This window comes from Cimex lectularius, unplaced genomic scaffold, assembly GCF_000648675.2.
Source record: "Cimex lectularius strain Harlan isolate CLEC.00 unplaced genomic scaffold, Clec_2.1 scaffold41, whole genome shotgun sequence".
Lineage (NCBI taxonomy): Eukaryota > Metazoa > Arthropoda > Insecta > Hemiptera > Cimicidae > Cimex > Cimex lectularius.
The window spans coordinates 2889238-2902703 of NW_019393011.1; the positions used below are offsets into that span (position 1 = coordinate 2889238).

The following is a 13466-nucleotide window of genomic DNA, read 5'->3' on the forward strand; positions in this document are numbered from 1 at the left end:
CTCTCTCTCTCTCTCTCTCCCTCTCTCCCTCTCACTCTCTCTCACTCTCTCTCTCTCTCTCCCTCTCACTCTCTCTCTCTCTCTCTCTCTCTCTCACTCTCTCTCTCTCTATATATCTATCTATCTATCTATCTCTATCAATCTCTCTCTCTCTCTCTCTCTCTCTCTCTCTCTCTCTTTCTCTTTATCTATCTATCTCTCTCGCCTTCTCCCTCCCTTTCTCCTCCTCTCTCTCCCTCTTTCTCTCCCTCTTTCTGTACACATATATATATTTATTTATTTATTTATATATCTATCTCTCTTCTCTCTCACTCTCTATCTCTCTCTCTCTCTCTATCTATCTATCTATCTATCTATCTATCTATCTACCTACCTACCTACATATCTATCTCTATCTCTATCTCTTTCTCTCTCTAAAAAAATTTTGACATGAAAGATAATTAGTTCTTATCGATGATTTTTGACTGCCTATCGCTGAATTGGTCTGCCATGCGTGTATCTGTATTTCGCCATCTTCAATTCTGTTTAGCATGCAGATACTAAGTGTGCTACTGAGCTTGATCTTGACAAACTGGAAAAGAAATATGGTGAAAATATCATAAGACCGTCTGACAAAATAAACGACCTGTTAAGACGCAACTATAAAAAAAAATAATTGCGCATTTGTAAGTGGGTCTTTAAATTTGTTTAAGCATTTTTTGTCTTAAAATTAAAATAAATTTCAAAAATTTTAACCAAATAGTACATATATTATAATATGAAAATAAATTACATTCACTGCGAGTGAAAAATGACCAGTAATGTTAGCTCAAAATTGCTAATCTTCCCGCCAATCATCGCAAATACGAATTTTTTACATTAATCTTCCTAAAAATAAAACATTCCGTTTAACGGTGGCTGGTCTTGACAAAGATATATTTCAATAAAAGAATAAAATCTTAAGCAGACTGTCTCCGTTGGATAAACGAACAGAGAAAGGACTCGTTTATCCATTATGTTAATTTGTTATTTTGACAGACGAAACTGTCACCACCTTGCTTAGTTTTTCACGACAATTATTCAATGGCAAGAAATAATCAATTATTTCTTTTATGTTACAGGCTTCTTTCTATTCGACGGCGCTGAAAACGCTAATATCCGTATCGACTGTGATTCTCTTAGGCCTCATTGTCGCTTACCACGCTCTAGAAGTACAGGTAAGTCATTTATTGTGAAACTTTTAACCCTGTATTTCAAACGGGGGAAAAACATTTCTGGTCCGTTTATCCCCGCTCTTTACCCTGTCGTCGGTGTAATTAATGGAAAACTTGGCTTTCTGCGGTTTCGGTCATTTTAAACAGCATTCTTTGAAAGGTGCCAGTGGTGGTCTTTTTGTATTCTACAAGTCAGTTATTACTTCAATTTGCATAATTAAAGTCATATTTTTATTAAAAAACTTATGTTTGTTTTTATATTTACTAATCTGATTAAGAGTATTATATCTTCAAACCACGAAGTATATTTTTTATATGTCAATTGCATTAACGCTGGTCCCCCTTTTTTTGCCGAGAGGGCCTTGTGGTGGATGTTTTGTCTAAGCGTTTACCTATGTTGTGGTATGTTTTTAGCTTAATTCCCTGAAAAGGGTCGTTAGAAATAACATTTTTCTCTTTGTCTGTGTACGAAGTTAGTCAACTTTTTGTTTTGATTAATGGTCCTTCGGTAATTTATTTGGCATGTTTACGCTGTGTTTAACCGCTGACGTGTGCACCTTTTTGTAATTTATATTTTGTTTGATAATCTTTTTTATATTTTAAGAAAAGTTTGTTTTCTATATTAACTTTTTTTAAAATTTTGGATGAATATATTGTTGAAAACAAATCGTTGATTAGATGAATTATTGCATTCTTTTTTAGTTTTTATAATTTTAAAGCCTTGTGAACTTGACTTCACATTTTACTGATCAAAACTGACTGTTTGAATGAACTGAAAAACGAACATAATTAACATTCGTTCAATGATAATATTCTCTGATGAACATCTCCTGACCAAAATGGTCAGTAATTACCAATACAGGTTCGTTGCCCAAAACCTAGAGAGATATCACGCAATATATTATTTAGTTCATACACATAAAAATTAGAATCTAAAAGCAAGGAAATCACTGAGCAAGAAATAATTTCACATGATCTTCATCTCATAAACATAATAATTAATAATGAGAAAAGAAAAGATTTTTCTAATGTTAAAGTCGTTTAATGGTACTCACAATACATACAAATGGGCTTTTTTTTTAAACACGGGCAACCTGGGGGTTGTATGACCTCTGCATTTGGGAACACCCGTTACCAAAATAAATAAATCAATTATAAAAAATAAATAAAGGAATTAATTTAATAATTTTAAGTAGTGTTCCTACACTCCTATGTTTAAGGTCGGATGATGTTTTTAATTGTGCACTAAAACTTAAAGAATTCATATTTTTATACATTGCATATCTCTTAAAACAATTTCAGTGCAATTTTTTTGGTATTGATTAGTTTGCAACAAAATTTGACCTAACGTCCCAATAGGTCCTAGGACCCGAGAAAACAAAAATTAAGCAATTTACAATTTTCTTTTACAATATGAGTTTCTTCTTTTGTTGTGCGTGTATTTCATTTTTTTTTTGTTGTATTTTTTTGCAATTGTGTAATGTAAGATTAAATACATAAAAAGGTACACATAAAAAATAAACATTACGAGTAAATTGGACCATTAAAATTTATTTTAAAAATCGAAAACATTTTGAATGTTTTTTTTTTTTTTTTTTTTTTTTGCGTTATGAACTATGCATATTAGCCATGTGACAATTCGTATGTGTGTTCAAATTTGGGGGGGGGTTATTGTGAAAAAAGGGCCAGAGGCGACGGTGGGAATCGAACCCACGACCGCGGTGTGAGAGTCTCTCATGCTAACCACTCGGCTACCGCGGTCCCCCTGAATATGTTTTAAGCACCCGTAAAAGCCCTTAACTACCAATTTTTATAGGTAAAAGTAGAAATGTTTTGTCTGAAAATTGTTTCATTTCTCAGATGTCGGGTGTTCTTCTTAAAAACGCATAAATCCTCAGGGCTGTACCTAATGTCTACCATGTAAAAACCACTGATAAGCTGCATTTTCCCACTTGGAGGCTACATAAACAATTTTTGGTTTTCATGTCGTTACACGTAAGAAAAATAATGAAAAATTCAGCAAAAACTCAACGAATTGGAAATAAAAAATAAAATGGTTGTTTCATTTGTATTAACATAAAATCTACAGCTTGTTTAAAAGGTCTAAAAGAAGAGAAATTAAGATTTCTAACGGTTATAATAACTTTGAATTTGTATTAGATCCAGAGATTTATGAATTCATGAATGAAGACCACCGTACATCAGCATGAAAAAAATTGAAAAATGTCCATTTTTCTTTATGGACGTTAAAGCGTGAAACGAATAAAAAATTTTATTAAAAGAAAAAGAAGAAAAACACTTTATTTTTACGTTTTAATAACAAACAACTTAACTTTTCAAACTTGAAACAAAAGTTAAAATTAAACTTAAGTTATAAATTCACTAGTTTTCGTGGTCCGCTTGGCCAATTAACATCTTTCAATTAATTAAAGTTTTTAGTAGAGATAAAAAATCTCGGGATTCGAACCCACGATCTTCGGCTAGATACGCCGCTGCTTCACCACTTGAGTTATCGTGACCTCGATCTACTCGGACACTAACTTCCCATCTCAACCCCACATTTTGAATTTTTCCCTCCTTTTTACCATTTTTTAAATGTCGTGTATCGGATTGGATTTTCGACGACAAATGAAATGGCCACGGAGAGCTTTAGTGAATTATACTTCATTTTAAATCATTAAATTCACTAATTTCGTGGTCCGCTTGAACAATTAATATATTACAATTAATTAAGGTTTTTAGTTGAAATAAAAAAGTCAGTGTCACGAGCGGGATTCGAACCCACGATCTTCGGCTAGATACGCAGCTGCTCCACCACTTGAGCTATCGTGACCTCGATCCACTCGGACACTAAATTCCCATCTCAACCCCACATTTTGAATTTTTCCATTCTTTTTACCATTTTTCAAATGTCGTGTAACCGGATTGGATTCTCGACGACAAATGTTTATCTCAACTATAAAGCTTAATTAATTGAAAGATATTAATTGGTCAAGCGGACCACGAAAACGAGTGAATTTAATAAGTTTAAATGAAGTATACCTTCAGTAAAGCTCTCCGTGGCCATTTCACTTGTCGCCGAGAATCAAATAGATACACGACATTTGAAAAATGGCAAAAAGGAGGGAAAATTCAAAAGGTGGGGTTGAGATGGGAAGTTAGTGTCCGAGTGGATCGAAGTCACAATAGCTCAAGTGGTAGAGTAGCGGCGTATCCAGCCGATGATCGTGGGTTCGAATCCCGCTCGAGACACTGACTTTTTTATCTTAACTAAAAACCTTAATTAATTTAACTTAGAAAGCTAAACTGTGCATATGTACCTGTATATAAAAACGAAAAATGTACTATCGGAAAGAAAAGTATTTTACGACATGGAAAGATCCGTCTGTCGGAAGTTGTCTGTTTCCTATTGAATTCTTATTTTATTATTTATGTATTGTTGATAATTATTTCAATATTATTATTCCATTATGTGTTTCTTAATTAATTAGTTTTTGCTCATTAAATTTACTTATTAATTCATGCCGGTATTGCTATGCTTGATGAGAAAATTTCGCAATATGTTTACAATTCTTTATTTTGTTCAATAAGGCTATAAAACTGTTGTTTTTTTTGTCATCGATCGTATATCTAGATATATAAGACGAAACTCTACAAGAATAGAACACTCGGTCATAAAGTGAAAAGCATCTTTTATTGCACCGGAATGCACATAGAACAAATTTCATCATCTCCGAGATCGTGAGTTCAAATAATTTGTCCACATCTCAATTTAAAAAACCAACTGGGTTCAGACAATCGGTAGCCTTCTATGGTCGTGATGGTTGGGTCGAATATCGCCAAGCACAGATTCATCTCTTTGTAGTACCAGTCAGTTATGTTTTCCCATGAAAATGGGAAACCGCATCCCAGAACCCTAGACTTAAAACCCAGTGGTCAAGTCATGCCCTGTTCAATCATCTTAAGACCTGGAATTTTTGATAGACGTGAAACATAGTTATAACTATACCATAAAACATAATAACTCTGAAGAGCATGCACAAGAAGTCACGAAAACAATTTTTTTTAACTTATGTGTTTTCTTTTGCTCCTAGGGTCCAATGGCAAAAACACTTGGACACGTATCTCATATTATTCGCCTCCGCTTGGGAGTTAGGAAAAAATGACGTGATACATAATTTTTTATCTGTCTTGGCCTTAGCGTTTAATACCATATATTAGCCATTACAGCCAGTATAAAACATTATATATTGAAATAAACACAATATAATCTATGTCGAAGAACTATCCCAGTTTTTTCATTTGGTATAAGAAAGCTTGTACCAGCAAAGAAGCTGAAGGAAAAATTAAATCTACCAAACTCGTACAGCATATAAATATTAATCAGCATCGAAATATTGCACTATTTGTTATCACGATTCCCTGGGCGGACAGACGCGAACTGTCTCCGGGATGAAAGTATCATCAAGAATCCTCACTCGCGGACACAAAACCTAAGCTGGCAAGGATTGTTAATTTGAAATAGTCCATTAATCACTGAATGTCGAGAATCCTAGTACGTACACAACCCATCAATCACCCACTTAATACCTTCCTGTCGTCGTCCCTTTCTGTTTAGCTGCGTCCCACCTTACATCTGTCCCGCATCGAATTTCTTTTGAATTCTCCTCATAAATAACAAAAATACCTAATTTAAAAAAAATTAAAAATATGTTTTTTTAATCCCACTGTTATTTTTTATTGTAATCTATATAAAAACTATCACTTTTATTATTGCATTACGCTTTACCGACGAAGTACTGAATTCGTTTTGTTAAAGGATTTGAAGACTCCTAAGAGAATAGTTTTGGGGCTTCACCTTTGTCCAGAATAGTATTTAACAGATAGCCGAGTTGTCAGAGAGGCCAGCATGTTCCAAAGCAGTTCCTAAAGAGATTTTTTTTAAATCCATATATTTTTCGTAAGACTTGCTTTTAGGCCAAATTTATTAAATTTTTTACATCAAGTAGCGCAATGTTACCTCCTGAACGCTTTTCTTGTTGCTGAATTGTTTTCTTTTATAACTTTTTTTAGTAGTACACGTAAAAAATTTCCTCGTTTCACAAGAAATGTTTTACTGACTGAAATTATAATTCACTATTTTTCCTGGTCCGCTTGACCAATTAATAACATTCAATTAATTAAGGTTTTAAGTTGAGATAAAAAAGTCAGTGTCACGAGCGGGATTCGAACCCACGACCTTCGGCTTGATACGCCGCTACTCTACCACTTGAGCTATCGTGACTTCGATCCCCTCGGGCACTAACTTCCCATCTCAACCCCACCTTTTGAATTTTGAAAAATGGCAAAAAGGAGGGAAAATTATATGATCAAGGGGTACAATAAAAACAAAATTCCAACATTGCCAAGCTTTCGTCCCGGGTTTCAAGGTCCTAATCAGGGCCTATATTTTCAAACAAATTAACAATAATTAATAGTTATTTTACAAACAAAAACAAATACCGACTTTTAACACAGATAACTGCTTACTATATCGGTTTTTTTTTAATTTGTAGTAAAATGACATTAATTGTTATTTTACAAATTTAGAAGCTGAAGATTTCTTCAGTTAAATATTTTTGAAGAAAAATACGGAAATGGTAACTCTGAAAAACTTATACACAATCGAATCTCATCAAGAAATTTTCTCAGATATAAGATATAAGGACACGTGATAACGTAATCACACCTGTTACAATAAATTTTTTAAAGATTACAATAAACAACCGTTTTGAACATTACAAATTAGACTTTTCTCAGAATTTTTAAGTTTTGTAAATTTGGAAATGAAAAACATCAACGATTTTTAATATCTTTTCTTTAAAAAAATAAAACAATATTTGAACAAATATGAGTACCCTCATGACAACTGTCAAAATGAAATACAATTCGGACATAATTAAAACCATATTAAAGTCTTTGTAATTCATTGTACCGAAACGGTTTTAACTTGATGTTCTAATTCAATAATCCTCCGGATAGAACAACTTATTGATTAATGGTTACGCAGTATTCGAATGTACTTCCCCAACTTTCTCGTTGTCTAATCATAAAGTTTCCTAGCATCTCACGAGTGTACAATTTATTTTCAAACTGTTCGGTACTTGTTGAATCGAATTGCGTTTTGGTCGGACGATCAAGAAGGGTTCTTTGAAACAAATATCATATATTTTATAAGGCTTGGTTTGCCAAGGTTGGATTGTTATTTACTATACCAGGCCATGTAAAAAATAGAAAAGTAAAAAAATAAATGGTTAGAGATTATGTGCTTAAACCAGTTTTTAGACTGTACTGTCTTGAATGTTATCTATGGCATGGATGAATTCTTATAATTAAATTAATTATGTACTGACTGTTGAAGATTTTTTGATAAACCGTCTTGATTAAATTTGTTTAAAGATTGGGATACTCGGTCAGGTAGATATGGAATATACAAGAAAAATTACGTTTTATACATGCCGACGTTTCGACAAATTTATTGGCATCATCAAGGCCGGCTAGGGGCAGAAAGATAATAGTTCAGTTTCTACTCAAGTTATACAAAACGATTACAAATATTATAGTTATACGTACAACAACTTGAGTTTTTAGTAAGTAGCAATCTTACAAATTTAAGTTAATGTTGAAACGTGTTTGCCCCAACTCTGCTTTATTTCTTATGTACTGTAGGTAAGAACAAGCTTAAAACAACTACAGCGAATTTCTACTCGATAATTATATTAGCCTTAAAAAAGTATTTATTATTTTCGTTTATATTCTATATTTACCTAACCGAGCATCCCAATCTTCAAAAAAATTATGTGCTGAGATAAATGTTTCACACAAAACACCTAAAAACCTTAGAGAAACTGTCTTGGGCTGTACACTGAAATATCACATATATGAACGCACACACGCGACACAAAGCACAAGAATCGAAAACGATTCAGATTTCTTAAAAAACTGCTGGACAAACGATCAAAATCTATTTAAGCAATTCTTTTGCAAACTTTATCTTCGGCTCCACAATAATGTCTCGCGTGACTGATATGTACTCTGGCATGAAGTGGTTATTACCTTCCCACATCAGGCTTTACTTTCTTGGCTCCTTCCTTTACCAATCTTCCCATTCTCCCCTACATATATGATCTCCTAACATTTAGGTCTTCATACTCCTTCTCGTCCTTCTGATCTCTATCCACCTAAACACAGGACGCTCATTCCTCATCCATTCGTCCAACCTCTGCAATTCCATTCCTCATTCTACCTACCCTGTCTATCTTTAGTTTAGATCCTAAGTTCTCTTATTATTATATATTATTACTCTTATTATTACATATTATTCAATTATTTGTATTAATAAACCTAAATTTCCATCTTAATTTTATTACATTTGTAGTTTTTCAATTAAAGTTTTTATCGGTTTTGGTTCCACTCTGAAATATACTAGTTTTGAACATTGAACATGAAATTCGAGATATAAAGTCAATGTCACGGATGGGATTCTATTCCATGATTTTCTTATACTCGACACTGACTTTTTTGTCTAAAACCTCCTTTTCAAACGTTAGTATATTTTTAGTTTATGTTTATAATGTATATATTTTCTGATTGTATTTTGTAATTTTGTAATTGTAATTGCACTTTTTTGTTCAGCACTAGTCTAGTTGTATTATTTTTGTTATTCAAAGGGGCGTAAAGAACTAGAATATTTTATTTTATTTTCTCTCTCTCTCTCTCTTTCTCTCTCTCTCTCTCTCTTTCTCTCTCTCTCTCTGCCCTTCTCTCTCTCTCTCTCTCTATGCCCTTCTCTATCTTTCCTTCTCTCTCTCTCTCTCTCTCTGCCCTTCTCTCTGTCTGTCTCTCTCTCTCTCTCTCTCTCTCTCTCTCTCTCTCTCTCTCTCTCTCTCTCTCTCTTTTCCAGAATAGTTTTCAAAATTATCTTTTATCTAGTTATGATTAATGTCTTAAATTTAACTTCTTTTGTTGTTTTGTCTTTAGTTTTTTATATTACTATTTGGTGCGTAAAGTTTTATTTGTAGATTTATATTGGTAATTTATAATTCATGATTTTTACTCCATTGTATTGAAAAGTATTGAAACAAGTTCACTTGTTTTATTTTATTAGTAATTTGCTTTCGAATTTCTCAATTATTATGTAAATCAGAATATTTATTTCAATAAGCAATTTTAAGTAAAAGTTCAATGTAAAAAGAATAGTTAGAATATATTGATCACAAAAATAATGTTATTCGATGTATTGAATGTTTAATAAATTAGAAGTAGGTTAAACTTAGTAGCCATTGTGTTTCACGATGGTCATTGAGATCAAATCTTGTGTTATTGATAAATAAAGCGTTCATCATCATCATCATCACCATAATCATCTCTTTCTGTATCTCTCTCTCCCCCCCTTTCTCTCTCTCTCTCTCTCTCTCTCTCTCTGTCTCTCTCTCTCTTCTCTCTTCTCTCTATCACCATTCTGAGACTCAGTTATACTTCGTCGAACTTTGATTTTCCAACTTATTCAGTCTTATAATCTAAAATCCTCAAAACCATCATTTCTATGGATTTAATTTTACCATTCCCAATGACTTTAATATTCAACCCTTGTAGACAAACAATTACCCTCTCATATCAAAAACGTTTTTCATTTGTTATCTTAAGAATCAAAATAGTAACTAGAACGACATTGACTTACTTTATTTTATTATCCGAGTTATGTCACTTATAACGATGTTTAAAAAATGTCCTTGTCACTGTTTAAAAGTTTGCAATTTATAGCCCATTTAGCGTTATATTAATCCCGTTAAGTGGATTATTAACCCTGAAGAGATATGTTATCCGCCTAATTTATCAAATGGACGCCACTCTATTTAGAAATGCATTGTTTAGTTTTTCTGGCATGGTTCCTGACGCTTGTAAAAAGCATATTTTTAAAATAACTTGTTAGGGCTACAGCTCTAGGCAAAGGGCCAAAGCGGTGCTATCCTAAATATCAAATTTAACAAAAAGATTGAGAAACTAATTCGAACCCGTTGGTTGTCAAGACCAATCATTTGACTCCAGAAAACACCACGGAATAGTTTATTGATGTAAAACTGTACTGGGAATAAGAGAAAGAAAGCAAGCTCAGTAAAGTTTATTGTCAGAAACGTAGAACGATTTCATTTATCACTCCACCAACAAACAAAAACGAGGTACGTGTACAATAAACATATGTGTTAATACACACTTCAAACTGTGTCTTTCTCTATATTAATTTCTAATTCTAAAAGTTTATAATATTTACGATAACATAAATGAAAATGAAAAGTTTTTAATGCAATTGTTAGAAATATTCCTTTAAAAACACTATAATACAAAATACTTTTTTCTTATCTGTTTGCAAGAAGTCGGCCATGGAAAAAAGAAAAATTTAAGTTTTTATACAAAACCTTGTATACCAAAGTTTCGGCCATCGTGTGACCATGTTCATGATACGTTTATTTCTGTTTTCAAATTTTTTTCGTTAGGCGTACTCTTTTTGAGTACAGAATCAGGAAATTTGTAACTACTAGTTAGACTACCCGGAATTGTTGTATTCAAATTTCTCCGAAAAAATATATAAGATAAACATTAATAAAATTATCTATATAATTGAACATTTATTTAATAATATACGTATGAAATATATTCTTCGGTATTTGTTAAATAAAAACTATTTAAAACTTTTTCCTTGTCTCGGTTCAACTGTTTCTTCGAAAGCAATCAATGTGGATGGGCAACTGAGGAAAGATAAGATTCGGGAAAATACTTATTCATCAAAGTTTTTAGTTCCCTTCTGCCTTGCATATAAACCTAAATACATTCAGTTGCGTAATGGGTAAACTTGGGGTTAACGTTACGCTCAAACTCAAGTGGGCAAATAAACAATGCCTTCGGTAGAAGCAAATAGCAAATTACAGATCTATTTTCATAGTTTGTAATGGAGTTCAAGATGAGAGTACGAAACAGTATCCTTATTTATAAGGCGATCGTCAAATTAATAACTAGTAAACAAATGTACATAAACGATTCACATGAAACTTTACTATTTTAAAAATATATTTTCGTAAAGTAGTTTTTTAATGAATTTTGAAGTTGGGAGAATTCGATGTATCTTTGGCAATTCGGAAACAAATAATTCATTTTTAAAGAATTTTCACTAGTAAATTATGCATAACGTACATATTATGAGCCCTTCTGCGGCATAGGAATGCACTATCAATGAGCACCTCAGACTGAAGGATAAAAAGAAAATGAGGGAACAATGGAACTCACTCATTGAACACAAACAATTGAAGAACCTGCTAACAACCTTTGAAAGGAACAGAATGCATAAAAGGAAGCAGCAAAAAACAGCGAATCCTGTCAGGATTCTTAACGGGACAATGCAAATAAAATTTACATCTGAAGAAGATTGGCATAACCAACAGGCATGTGCAGATTCTGCGGAGAAGCAGAGGAGACACCAACTCACCTACTAACAAACTGTGGTGCTGCACTTGCCACCAGGAAGTAGTATTTTGGTACGTACAACAAGAAGAGATTACAAGAAGAGATTCAATCTAAAATCGGCCTTACTAATCAAGTCCCTTGATGAACTATGAATTCTAGTGTGCTTTAAGCATAGAACGGGGATAAGTAGCTTTTAAAACTCGCAGTATAATACACACCCCGACTAATGCATGTATCTATCTACATATTACAAAAATTACAATTAATTAAGGTTTTTAGTTGAGATGAAAAAAGTTAATGGCACGAGCGGGATGTTGATGTCCGTGTGGATCGAGGTCACGATAGCTCAAGTGGTAGAGCAGCGGCGTATCTAACCGAAGATCGTGGGTTCGAATCCCGCTCGTGCCATTAACTTTTTTTTTATCTCAACTAAAAATCTTAATTAATTGTAATGATTTAATTGGTCAAGCGGACCATAAAATTAGTGAATTTAATATTATAAAAAATTTTAATAAAAGTCTCGCATATTATAAACAAATATTCCTCATGAAGTGACTCTGAAAATAAAATACGCAATAGATAATTGAAAAAAATTATATATTGTACAGTCTGCAATATTAATTAAATTTAAAAAAATTTACTAATACTATAATTGATACAAATAAGAATATTAACAGTCACTGATTTTAGAAACAACTGAAGTTTGCAAACTCACTGTTTTTAACTACATTTAAAAATTTTGTCAACTACATTGCGAGCTATATACTGAAATGTGGCTCACTACAAATATCATCGAAGATAAGTTTCATAAATTTAGCTATTTCTCCATAAATTTCTTTCAATTTATCAGTATTTCCAATGATGTAAATTCTTCTTTTTTTGGAATATTTTTTCCCCTAATTATTCCTAACAAATTTACTACAAGGTTATGGGTGTGCGTGTGAACTTGTTTGATAGACAATAACATAGAAAAATATACGAATTTTTTCTTTAAATTTATTACTAAAAATAAGATCTTTTACATACCAAGCCGTCTCAATTTTCCCTTTAATATTAGTTATAATGGCAGTATTAGTTATACTTGAAAAATGACAAAAAGAAGGGAAAATTCTAAAGGTCGTAGGTTGAGATGGGGATCCGAGTGGATTGATGTCACGATAGCACAAGTCGTTAAAGCAGCGGCGTATTGAGCTGAAGGTCGTGGGTTCGAATCCCGATCGTCACTAACTTTTTCATTTCAACCAAAACCTTTCATAAAAAGATTAATTAATTGAAAGAAGTAATTTGGTCAATCAGACAACTAAATATAATGAATTAGTTATAATTTTGAACAATTGAAAAAAAAAACTGATCAAAAATGAAATAACATAGATACTTCGCCAAATAACTTTAATTAACAAGTCGAAATCTAATACTTTTTGTGTGAGTAACGTTTTCTTTAGAGATTTCTTAGAATTTTCTAACATGCTCAGTGCGGTTCGACAGGTTGAAAAATAAGACCTCTTTTCTCGTTGAATTGCTACTAGGATGAGGTTACCCCATGCTAGTCTCTTAACACGGTTCACTGCATTTAATTGCCATCGGAAACACACCCTCGTATAAAACTCAACAGATCTCATTACAGCTCACGTTTATGACGAACATTTTAATCAAAACAAAAAACCAAATAAATCTTAACCTAAATAGAGTTAGTTTAATCTCTTGAACAAAACGAAATATTAATATAATAAACAAAATATAATGTGTGGTGGTTAGTGATCGTTAATCGATAATTAT

General features: G+C 32.5%; 1 protein-coding gene across 6 annotated transcripts in view; it reads left to right on the forward strand.

The window, feature by feature from the left end:
- LOC106663893 (small conductance calcium-activated potassium channel protein) overlaps positions 1 to 13466 on the forward strand; it is a 444847-nt gene that overhangs the window by 394018 nt on the left and 37363 nt on the right. For all 6 annotated transcript variants that reach the window (XM_014389122.2, XM_014389120.2, XM_024229796.1 and 3 more), the window contains one exon: positions 1101 to 1196. In XM_014389122.2, the coding sequence (XP_014244608.1) occupies positions 1101 to 1196 (96 nt within the window). The remainder of the gene's footprint in view (positions 1 to 1100; positions 1197 to 13466) is intronic.